General features: G+C 53.1%; 3 protein-coding genes across 3 annotated transcripts; 2 read left to right on the top strand and 1 right to left on the bottom strand.

The window, feature by feature from the left end:
* Positions 1 to 184: 184 nt before the first annotated feature.
* Positions 185 to 4,193, top strand: LAJ45_06305 (uncharacterized protein; the record flags this gene model as incomplete). The annotated part of the gene is made up of 3 exons (XM_046115869.1): positions 185 to 1,151; positions 1,418 to 3,328; positions 3,382 to 4,193. 3 exons carry the CDS (start codon positions 185 to 187, stop codon positions 4,191 to 4,193), a joined length of 3,690 nt encoding a protein of 1,229 aa, XP_045970978.1.
* A 2,165-nt stretch (positions 4,194 to 6,358) lies between these two features.
* Positions 6,359 to 7,491, top strand: LAJ45_06304 (uncharacterized protein; the record flags this gene model as incomplete). The annotated part of the gene is made up of 2 exons (XM_046115868.1): positions 6,359 to 6,458; positions 6,539 to 7,491. 2 exons carry the CDS (start codon positions 6,359 to 6,361, stop codon positions 7,489 to 7,491), a joined length of 1,053 nt encoding a protein of 350 aa, XP_045970977.1.
* Positions 7,492 to 9,597: 2,106 nt separating this feature from the next.
* On the bottom strand, positions 9,598 to 10,746 carry LAJ45_06303 (uncharacterized protein; the record flags this gene model as incomplete). Its single annotated transcript, XM_046115867.1, has 3 exons — positions 9,598 to 9,816; positions 9,894 to 10,081; positions 10,539 to 10,746. The coding sequence occupies 3 exons, from the start codon at positions 10,744 to 10,746 to the stop codon at positions 9,598 to 9,600; spliced, it is 615 nt and encodes a 204-aa protein (XP_045970976.1).
* Between the last annotated feature and the right edge of the window lie 513 nt (positions 10,747 to 11,259).

The following is an 11,259-nucleotide window of genomic DNA, read 5'->3' as shown; positions in this document are numbered from 1 at the left end:
GTTTGCGGTGCCTGGAGCGAGAGATATCCACGTTTGAGCGAGCGAATTTACCGATTTGATCTTTTTTTATCCTCTTTTGTTTTTACGATCCTGAGCTTGACCTACCGGAGAAGAGAAGGGAAAAAAAAAGGAAGGATTGGTTATTATTGAGCAATCAGATTCAACAAATAAAAGCAAATCAATCATGAGCAGCGACAACGAAGGGACAGCACCAGCAGTAGAAGAAGTGGTAGTAGCGGCAGAGGAAGAAGAAGAAACTGTTCAATCAGTGCTAGAGGGGGATTCGGGGGATTCGGACAGCACGCAAGATGCGAACGACGAATCTCGATCTGCCCCACAGGTGGTAGACTCGTTGCAGTCTGAAGAGGAAGGGGACAGCAACGGGCAGCAGGAGCAGCAGGAGCAGGAGGAACAACAGCAAGAAGGCCACGACAACCACGCAGGTGAGGAAGAGGACGGCGGTGTGAAGGTACACCACGAAGACGACGAGGAAGGGGAGGCAGAGGGAGCGGACGGGGACGGGGACGGGGATCAGAATGGGCATGTAGGTGGGGTGGAGGGGATATCAGAAAAAGGTTGTGATGAACAGCCACAGCCTCCTAGCCCTCCACCACCTCAAGATACGGAAGAAACGGAAGAGGTGGAGGAAGGGGAACTAGTCGAAGTTGAGGGAGACGATGAAGAAGAAGGTGATGATGAAGATGACGATCTAAGTGATAGCGATGAAGAAATTGAAGAGGACGAACGAGAAGAAGAAGTGGTACCTAGAGAAGTAGACGTCGTACAGGCCGAAGAGAACTCACAACCAAAAGATGCAGAGGATGACACCCAACAGCCTTTTCCGGAGGAAGAGGTAATAATCACACCAGACACAGCAGCAGCAGTTGCAATAGAACCAAGCCAGGATGATGATGTTGAAAACTGTACAGAAGCGGTCAAAGATCCCTCCTCCCCTCCCTCCTCACATCCACCCTCACGGTCAGGCTCTCCACCGCCACAGCCTACAGAGGTGGAGGCACCTTCTCCAAACGACGTTCCAGAGTCCACTGAGCTGCTGCCAGAGGATCAGCCATCGGCTCCATCAGATCCACCGAGTGCGGACGGTGACTTAGTCTTAGACGACGAAGATAATAAAACTGACGATAATACTGGTGAGAACCCCAATCCATCAATCACTGAGCACCCTTCCTCCCTTCTCTCCGCTGCCCACACCCTTGCGCAGTAGCAGCAACCTGCAGGTCTACACACTCTCTGAGTGGTTGAAGGCTGGAGCTCTCTGTTTCAAGAATCAGGATATCGCTCCCTTCCCTGTCTCTGCCAAGCGCGCCTTGCTGCGGGGTGCGACCGCCTCGGCCATCCACTCAGCTTTCGCCCCATTAGTGTGTACACAAGCTAATAAGCGAGCGTCGTCCCATAGGCCGTGACGAGGCTCCTGACCCACCGTTCGAGACAGCAGGCAAAGAAAACAACCCCAACCCCGCCGACACCTCAGCTGAAGATTCTGCTGCTTCTGCTTCTGTTGCTCCCATTTCCGCTCCCGATTCCATTGACCCCATCCTAGAATATCAAGAACAGAACGCCAACTCGGGAGAAGAACAAGAAAAAGAAGAAAGCGATCAAGAGGGAGAGCAGGTTCTGGTACAGGATCGCGATCAAGAGAAGATCCTTGATACTGATTTCGCGGAACAACCACCACTCGATTCAACCCATCAGCTAAGGAGAGATAATAATAACAACAATAACATAATAATCACTGTAATTTACGACATTAACGAACCGCTCCCGCTGCCCCCTGCTGGATATCAAACAGCCATAACCCACCCAGCTCCTCCTCCTCCTGTCGCAGAGCAAAAAGAACACGTTAGCACTGAAGTTGTTGAAGAAGCAGAAGACGTAGGCGCTGTCCCCACCGCCAACACCGCCGACGACGACGAACCACAGCACTTTCCGGTGCTAGAGCCGCAGCAGGAAGAGGCCAATCCCAACGACCCATCAAAGACTGACAACGAGGAGCTTCCTGGTGAAGTAGAACCCTCCCCAACAGCTGCCGAAGAAGCAGTATCTGTCGAGGTTCCCCCGCCAGCTTATACCCCCACAGAACCCGAAAAAGACCCACAGGACCCAATCGTAACCGCGCCCCCCATAATGTCTGAAGTATCTGCACTGTCCAATGGCACTGGCTCCTATAAGGATGCCACGCCGCCCACCCTGCAGCAACCATTTACGGAAAATCGCTTCGAAACGAGCTTCGCCGCCGGCCCGCTGGATGACGAGGCTGCTGCTGCTGCCGGCGCCGCGGCGCTCGCCATGTCTGCGGTTGGCATACCGGACGGCTCCAGGAGGCCCAAGAAAGACAAGTCTCATAGAAAGAAGGATAGGTCTTCTGGTGACGGAACCGAAAAGGAAAGGAAGCACAGAGATAAGGGTGATAGGGGCGACCGGGAAAGGGCTAAAAGTAGAGACAGAGGCGAGAGAAAAAGGGACAAGAGCGAACTCGGGATTGGCGAACGCCGAGCAAAGTCGCGTGACCGTCTACGAGATGACGGTAAATCACGAGATCGGGACCCTAGAGAGAAGGAGAAGGAAAAGAAGCACAGGACCCCCGAAGAAAAAGCCGAACGCGAGGCACGAAAGGCTGCGAAGAAGGGCCTGACCGCGCCAACGCCCGTATACGCAGATATCGCCGCAGCGCCTTACGATCAGTACGACCAGCAGTATGATCAACAGTACGAAGAGGACAGGCGCAAGCCGAAGAAAGCCTCCAGACGTAACGGTATTGTTGCGGGAGAATTTGTAGAACCTCAGATCGTAGGCGGTGCGGAAATGCCATATGAGGAGGAGCGGAGGGAAAAGAAGAAATCCAAGAAATCTCGCCCGCCACCGATTGATACCGAATCGACGCAGCAACAGTATGAGCAGCAACAAGAGGATCAACTGAAGCGCAGGAAGTCGTCGAAGAAAGCGGCAGCCATTCTTGGTGAATCTGTCATCATGAACGAACCCCCGATGTCACCATACATTGATGGACCAATAGAGCATCCCAAGCGGAAAAAGTCTTCCAAGAAATCACCGCCACCTGATATCGGCGCCGAGCCTGTCCAGGTGCTTTATGAACCTGATGCCCGGCCGCCGCCAGCTGGATCCAACAGAAGGTCCCGCTCCGACTCTTTGAAAAACCCAATCCCAGGACTCAATGGGAGCTCTGGGTCCGGAGAAAAGAAGCACAGCCACAAGAAGAAGGATTCTGCGCATTTGACCCCCGAGGAGAGAGAGAAGAGGAGGCGGAAACATGAAGACGACAAGGCGCTTCGAGAGGGCCGAGAACTCGGTATGTGCCCGCGAAACCAGACGATTATTTAGGATTAAGCTAACATAGGCCAGAAAACCACCTTTACAATGGAAACAAAGAGAAGCGAAAGCTTGAAAGGGCCCTCCAAAAAGCCGCCAAAGCGAAAGCTGAAGAGCTCGAGGGTATCCCTCCCCCGCTTGCTACGCCTCGCTTTACGGACGATCTCAACCTCCCGATCCAGAACCCCGACAACCAGCCCGAGGTCTCGCCGAGTGTCTACGGCGGTGACCAATACCTCCAGGGCCAGCCCCACCGCGACCAGCAAGACCTGAACGCTCCGAACCCAGAGGCGCCATTCTCACCCCGCTCGTTCGCTGCATCTGATGACCTGGCAAAGGCCGAGAAAGCGGCCCGGCGCGCTGAACGCCGCGCACGGAAGGAGCGCGAGGCACGACAGACCGATGGGGAGAACCCAGACCACCCGAAGGATTCCGGCCATTCCCTCTCATCTGAGGGAAAGCGGGAGCGCGAACACCACCACCATAAGAGCCGCGACAAGGGCGATCGCACACGCTCCCGATCTCGCCCTGCGGGCCCCGAAGACGAGGAGGAGAGACGGCGTCGAAAGGAAGAGAGGCGGGAGGCGAGGCGGTTGGCGGCATTGAATGGAAACGAGGTGCGGGATGTGAAGGAAAAGAAGAGCAAGCACAGGGAGGGCGGAAGACTCAGGAGTAACAGCGAGAGGAGCCGCGAGAAGGACATGATGAGAGAGATGGAGGTGGGGTACCCTGAGGGCTACGGAAACGCTTCGCAGCAGCCGTGGCAGGCGGGGAATATGACGGATGGAGAGGACGCCAAGGTCGGTTTGATGAGGAGGACCTTTAGTAAGTTTCTGAAGTTTTAGGGCGTATTTCCTTTTTTTGTCTTATTTTTATGGGTTCTTTATGTGTGGAATGATTGATGGATATTTTTGTTTTATGAATTGCATTATCTTGGGATGCATTTTTTGTTGGCTTGGGAAATGATTTTATGGCTGCGTTCGATCGTTAGGGGTTACTTGTTAGTTTTTTTGCACACACCAGCGCTGGAAGCATTTGCTATGTCTGTTTTTCTCTCTTCTTTCTTCTCTATCTATATTTTTTCTTTACCACTGTGGCAAATATCCCATTTCATAGCGTGGAGTAGCTCAGATTTCTTACTTTTTTTTTTACGAATCCGGTTACGAATTGATGTTGAAAAGAAAAATATGTATGTGTACGTACGACGTGCGCGGGGATATGTGATGTATGGTTTATTTCAACTAATGCTTCGATTCCTGCTTGCGGGTTTTTTCTTTCTTTTCTTTTCGGGGGGGGGGGGGGGGGGGGATATGGGTATTGGGTTTGGATACCGGTTATTATTATTATTATTCTTTTTTTTTATTTATATATTCTGGTCAGCCTGGTATTACTATTATTTTTTACTCCACTCAACTATTTTTATACGGGGGACATTGGGAATTAACATATCAGGAGCGTGCAAGCTAGTGTTTTCGTTTGTTTCTCGTGTTGATTACAATTATCACTAATCCGGGCGTTAATGTTGTGTCTCTGATGAACTGGTGGGGACGATATGATTCAATTCTGTGTTTTACCATGCAGAGCTCACGTCCATCATGTCAATGCAGGCGCTCATCTCATCCTGCTTACTTACATGTACCCATCCATGGCCATATTAAGGCACCCACACCCTACCCGGCACCCGCCCACCCACACTCATACACACACAGCCGCTACCCGGCAAACCACATCACAACATCTCACACTTCCTCATCTCAATCACACTGTCTCACTCGGTCCGTCTCTTCCTGTCTATCAGTTCTGTTCTGTCTCGAGCAAGCACGTGCCGTGTACCCCCCACACCCCTGCATATCACCCGGGCATCTCCGGCGCGGTGGTCCGTAGGCGTAGGGGCAGTCCGGATTAGTGAGGTTGAGACAGAGTGGGTATAATTGATGGGGTATTAAATGTTAGCTGTTAAAGTGGTTGGTTATAGCTAGAGTACACGTAGCTATAGAGAGCTAGCCTTGTAATTATAGCGACCATGAGGTGTGGACATGTAGTTGTACTCTAGTTGTAGGTAGTTAAGCTTAAGGCCAAGACTTGAGAGGAGTGGACGAGGGAGGCCCAAGCGGAATGGATCGTGGGGCTTTGCTTTTTTGCATGTGGAGGGATGCAGTGGGATGGGATGGGATGGGGATGAGGTGGTGGGTGGTTGATCTGCGACCTCCTCTACTGTTCCAGGGAGGAATAAAAAGGGAGATCAGGGTGGGATCGAAGGGAAAGTGATATGAGGAAGATTTAACCCATCAAAGAAAAAAAAATAACCAAGACATCAAGGCAACTCCTAGTCCTCGGCCTCATTTCATGACCCACCCCGGATCCACTCCATGATCCATCATCGATCCCCCCCCCCCAAAAAAAAAAAAACCAAATCCCCAATATCCCAGAGACAACAAACAACAACTTAATTGATCAGTCGGTACCTGTCACTGTCAAAAAAAAAAAAAAAAAACCAAACCCAAACCCAAATTTGGTGGTGGTGGCATCCCGCACAGATCTGCCGCGTTCCCCTGATTTAGCTCTATAGGGTTATATAGACTAGTGATCTACTCTAATTCCACCGTCTCTCTCTCCCCTGATTTAGGGTTATTGACGGATAACAGCTTTTTCTGCTCTGCACGGACACACTACTAGCTCTACTGTGTCTCACCCCGAACGAGCCCAGTCCCCCGGGCTACGGGTTCGGGCTCGTGCTCATGCTCGGATGGGTGTGTCCGTGGTGCGTTGGTTACGGGTGGCCGGTCGCGGAGGGAGGGAGAGAGAGAGAGGGGGGGGGGGGGGCGTTTGATAAGGACGTACTCCTGCAGTGGGGAGTGGAATATAAAATCGATGCCTTTTCGCACCTCCCCCCTTTGGTCGTGAGTATTTTTTGTAGAGTTTGGCTGGGACTTTGGTTACTGGTGATATATATTACTGGACGCTATAAAGATATCCACTATATTAAATTACATATACACACTCACTCACCATGCCGCCGAAAACACCCTCCCCCACAACCACGCCCTCCCCCACACCGGCCTCCACACCCACACCCGCTGCAACACCGCTCACCAAGCCCGCACACTCCAGTAAGCTCCCCCTGCTCCCCCTCCTCCCCCCCCTTACCCCCCCAAACACACACTAACCCCCCCCCCCTCCCCCCTCACAGCATCCAACTCCCCCGTCCTCCGAAGCATCCAATCCCACCTAAACCTCACCCACAACGACGCCCTCTTCACCGCCCTCCGCGCAACAGCCCACACCCTCCTCACCGACGCCGGCATCCTCCTCGCCAGCGCAAACGACCAGGCCGTGCAGATCCGCAAGCGCCAGGTCGCGCACGAGCTCGAGAAACTGCACCCGGAGGTCTTTGCCGCCGGAACGGCGGCGGGGACGGGGATGGGGACGGGGGCAGGAGGGGAGAGGACGTACGAGATGAGGAAAAACACGAGTTATGCCCTGCTGACGCTGACGATGGATGTGGCGAAGCGGCGGATGAAGCGGCGGAGGGGTGCAGGCGCGGGTGCGGTGACGGTAACGGTGACGGCGGAGGAGGCGATGTCGGCGGCGGTGGGGAGAGGTGCAGGTGCAGGTGGTGGTGGAGGTGGAGGTGCGGCGGGGAGGAGGAATACGCCGTCGCCGTCGCCACCGCCGCCGCTGCAGATGGCGGTGACGTCACAGCTGCAGATGCAGACGCCGCTGACGCCGCTGGCGGTTGGAGACACGCCGCCACCCACAGCACTACCGACACCGCCCACCTCGAGTTCCGCGGCGTCGTCACAACTGCCTACCTCCACCTCCACCTCCACACCCACACCCCCAGCATCCCAAACCGGACCAACACCGCCGACAATCCTCATCCCCCTCCCACACCCGCTCACGCCGCGCGACTGCTGCCGTGTGCAGCTCTGCGACCTCACCGACTCCACATCCACCAACCCGACGCTGCGGAGGCTGCACGAGTGTCTGCGCGAGGACGGGCTGCCGTGGGAGTGTGGCGAGTACGTGATCCTGGACAGCGACGGCGTGGCGGTACGGAATGACCGTGGGCTGCGGTGTGCGTTGGGGGTGATGGCGGCGAGGGGGCTGGGGGTGGGGGTGTGGAGTGTTGTGAGGTTGTGATGTTGTGCGGGCGGGGAGGGGAGGGGAGGGGAGGGGAGGGGGTAGGGTATATAAAGAGGGGGGTGGGGGGGTGGGATGGTATATAGATGGGTAGATGGATAGATAGAGTGTGGCGTGGGTCGGGCTTGGGTTAGTTACATGTATGTAGTTAGGTTATATAGTTCTTTTTTTTGGTTATGATATGAGTACTTAAAGTATTTCTGTAGATATGGTTTTAGATTATTTTTATTATTATATAAACATCGCATCTCTCTCTCTCTCTCCATACGTATACACACTCTCTCCATACATCCCCACGACCTCACCGACTCCCCCCCATATAATCCATAGATGGACGATAGAGATCGAGTGTAGTACATATAGTGTTGGGGTCTTTATTAGGCTGGGATTATAAATTAGGTTACATACATAGCCACACAGCTGGCTATGACATGCAGTGCTTTCAAAATCCTGTAGATATACTTTTAGACATTATTATTATACTACACTCCCCTCCCTCTATATCTCCAGCTAAGCTTACAAGTAACCACATGTACATGTATCTCTCCACCTACGCCAAACACTCAAACAAGCCAATTAATACAAACCACCCAAACCCCCATACCTCCCCTCGCAAGCCCCCACCACACCACACCACACCACACCACACCACAAGCACACACCCACCGACCGAGTGACACCCCATGAAGCATCTTCCCTGCTCAGCCTGGTTGTCGTGGGTGGTTGCTATCAATGATCACCACTACAGGTTTTTAATTTTAGCAGGGGTATTAACTAAGCTACCAAGCCACTACTAAACTACTGCGGGTATTTGACGACGACCATCCACTGCAGGCAGGCAGGCAGGGCCAGGGAGAGATATTGCAGCCTCGTACGCTACTGACCCTACGTCATTTTCCTAGTTGCGTGCACAGGGTTTGTACTGTGTGATACGGTTGGGTTGGGTATATTGTATTGTAGTGGGCATCAGTAGAGTAGCTAACTTTCCCTAGCAACCGGTCTTTTAGCATAGCAACCAGAATTTCTAGCATAGCAACCAGATCAAAAAGGACTCGAAATATCTATAAAAATAACCAACCACCACCACAAAAAACACCGAATGGGTCTAGGAACGAGACTTTGGATACCCCAATATTCCAATCCCCAAGGCCCACGCCCACATAGCTAATAAAAAAACAAGCAGTCAAGCAATTGCACGTCCTCATTTCACAACCCGTGTATCAAGGTCAAACTCCATTCATTAACCCACCAGAAGCGTCGAGCGCGAGCTAATCTAACTACCGACTTCTAGAGTACCCCCGCCTCCCCAAGCACCATGTACCAAACCCCCAACCCACTAGTATGTGCCGAACCAGCAGCGCCTGCTTGTGCTGCTACTTTTCCCCATGCCCGAAGTCCTCCCCGCCCTAACCCAGCTCCCGCCAAAGTGCTGCCACATACATAGCACCTCCTCAACAAGACTAAGTTCTCGTAACCTCTCTTATAAACATCCAAAAGCCCCTAAAGGCCCTCCCAAAGAAATCCACCAATCCACAAGTCTCATAAGCAGGTGGGTATTCCTATGCGTCAATTCCCCGCCTCCACACCTGTCCCTACTCGCAGATCTAGAGCCAGTCTTCCTATCGGCTGCAGTCACACGATTGACACCAGCCGTTCTATAAACCAGCTCAGCACCACCAGGAACCGTAACCACCCCAGTCCCACGGTAGGATAGTCAACCCCGTGCACAAGGTCCCCTCTGTTCGCTAAGCCAATCATCCCAGCCCCAACAATCTGGTTGACACCAGCCGCTCCGCCCATCAACGCAGGCCCGTTAGACACACGGGCCGTGCCGGCGCCACACCGTGGGCAGTCAGAACATCTGTGCCTGTGCTCGTCTCCCGCGACTACGTCGGCCGCACTGTGCAGTAGGTCGGCCCCTTCGCGTACTATGTCAGCACCTGTGTAAACAGCCAAGTCGGTCGTGTCACGGACAAGTTCGGCGCCCCCGCGGACAAAGCCGGCCCCCGCGTGAACCAAGCCAGCCCCAGTATCTGCTACAAGAGAGTCCAGAGTCCAATATGGTGTCTAGGCCTGCGGGCCTGCTGCAACCTCTGCAGCTGTCGACTACATCTCTCGAGCATGCAGCTTCTCCAACTGCTCCGTGACCTCCGCAGGTATGGGTAGATATAGTATTATCTTCCCGAGCATAACCCGGCTGATCATGAGGCCGTTGCGAGTAATGTGCTGATCGATGACCACAGCCATCAGCTCGATGTGCCTCCTCTCGGCGTAGAGCACTGCAGCTAGTCCTGGGACCCGACTCGTGGGAGGTCGCCCGGATCTCTATACTATTACCATTGCGGCCCCACAGCCTGAGAACTCTCTATGATCAGCGGCACATCTACCACCGCTATAGTTACCGCAACTAGCACAACCGGCATGTGCACAACCACTGGCACCGGCGCCACCTCGGTTCTCGCCGGAGCCACCCTCGCCAGCAGCACAGATAAGCAGCCTCTGCTCGCCTCCGCCGTCTGCGTCATGCTCTCGTGGCTCCGGGTCTCAATGTCATCCGGAAACGACGCAGGCCGACGGTACTCGCCCGACGCTTTATATAATGTGTTTCACCGGGAAAGCGATCATCACCGGGAAAGAAACCGAAGCTCACAGAAGGGCATTACGAGCACCAAAACAATACCTATGAAACCATACATGTATAGGAGAGTTCTTTTGGTGTTTTTGACTATTTCTTATGATCATAGCGAGTATATAGCTGTGGGAGAGTCATCAGCTGTCATCAAGCCTTGGTGACCCACCCACAGCTATATGCTCGCTACCTATTAGTAACAATCATCAGAAATATTCGAAGATATCTCAAAATGACTTTAGTGTATTTAGTTCTGTAATTCTGGGTGATTTTGAATTTTTGTAGTAATTCGCGATCCCGTTCATGTCATGCTTGGTTGCTTTCCCGGTGACGATTGCGTTCCCGGTGAAACACGTTAATACATATCGTCAAATCAACCACTTATATGGAGCAAGGCAGATCAAAGATAAAGACTCACCTCGACCTTGAATGGGAGCGTTAACAACCACAAGCGGCATCTCCCACTGTGTCCGCTTGGTGGCGAGATCAACATAGTAGAACCGCTGGTAGCAGGCGTCGAAGCGGGCGGTCCAGCCGTAGGGGAGGTGGGGGTGGGGGTGGGGCGGGGTGTGAGGAGGGGCGTAGGTGTTGCCTTCTCGGCGGGTGGATTTTCTTCTGCGGTGCATCATTTGCTGGGTGGGGGCTAGATGGGTGGATTATATATGGTACAGCACGGGGGGTAATAGTAGATGGGCCCGGGGGTTGTAATGATAGTAATTGTGGTTTGGAGGTTTGGAGGTTGGGGGGATGGGGGTGAGTTTTATCGCAAGGTAAGTAGACGGAGATGGGAAACCGTGGTTTCACTGTGGGGGGATGTGTATCAATTGTAGAGGAAGACACGATAGCTATAGGCATTTAGTTTGGTGCTGAGTGTAGGACGTGTCAGAGGAATACCGTGGTAGCTTGCTGTTCCTACCGTTGACAGCAGGTGAAAACCTAACCCTAGAGACGAGTGATATTTGGAGAACCGAAGGTAAGATCTAATCTTATCTACTTGGTGGAGAAGCTTAACTGCATCCTGGCTGCACCTTCTGCTGTATGTGCACCGCCATGATAAGATATAGCTGTGCAGATGCATCGAGATGTCGGGGAAGGGTGGGAGGCTTCTGGTGGAGCAGTGGAACGGGATGGATCGAACA

The sequence above is a fragment of the Morchella importuna genome (genome assembly GCF_003444635.1).
Source record: "Morchella importuna strain M04M26 chromosome Unknown Morimp01GS018, whole genome shotgun sequence".
Lineage (NCBI taxonomy): Eukaryota > Fungi > Ascomycota > Pezizomycetes > Pezizales > Morchellaceae > Morchella > Morchella importuna.
This window is presented reverse-complemented; position numbering and strand designations above follow the sequence as displayed.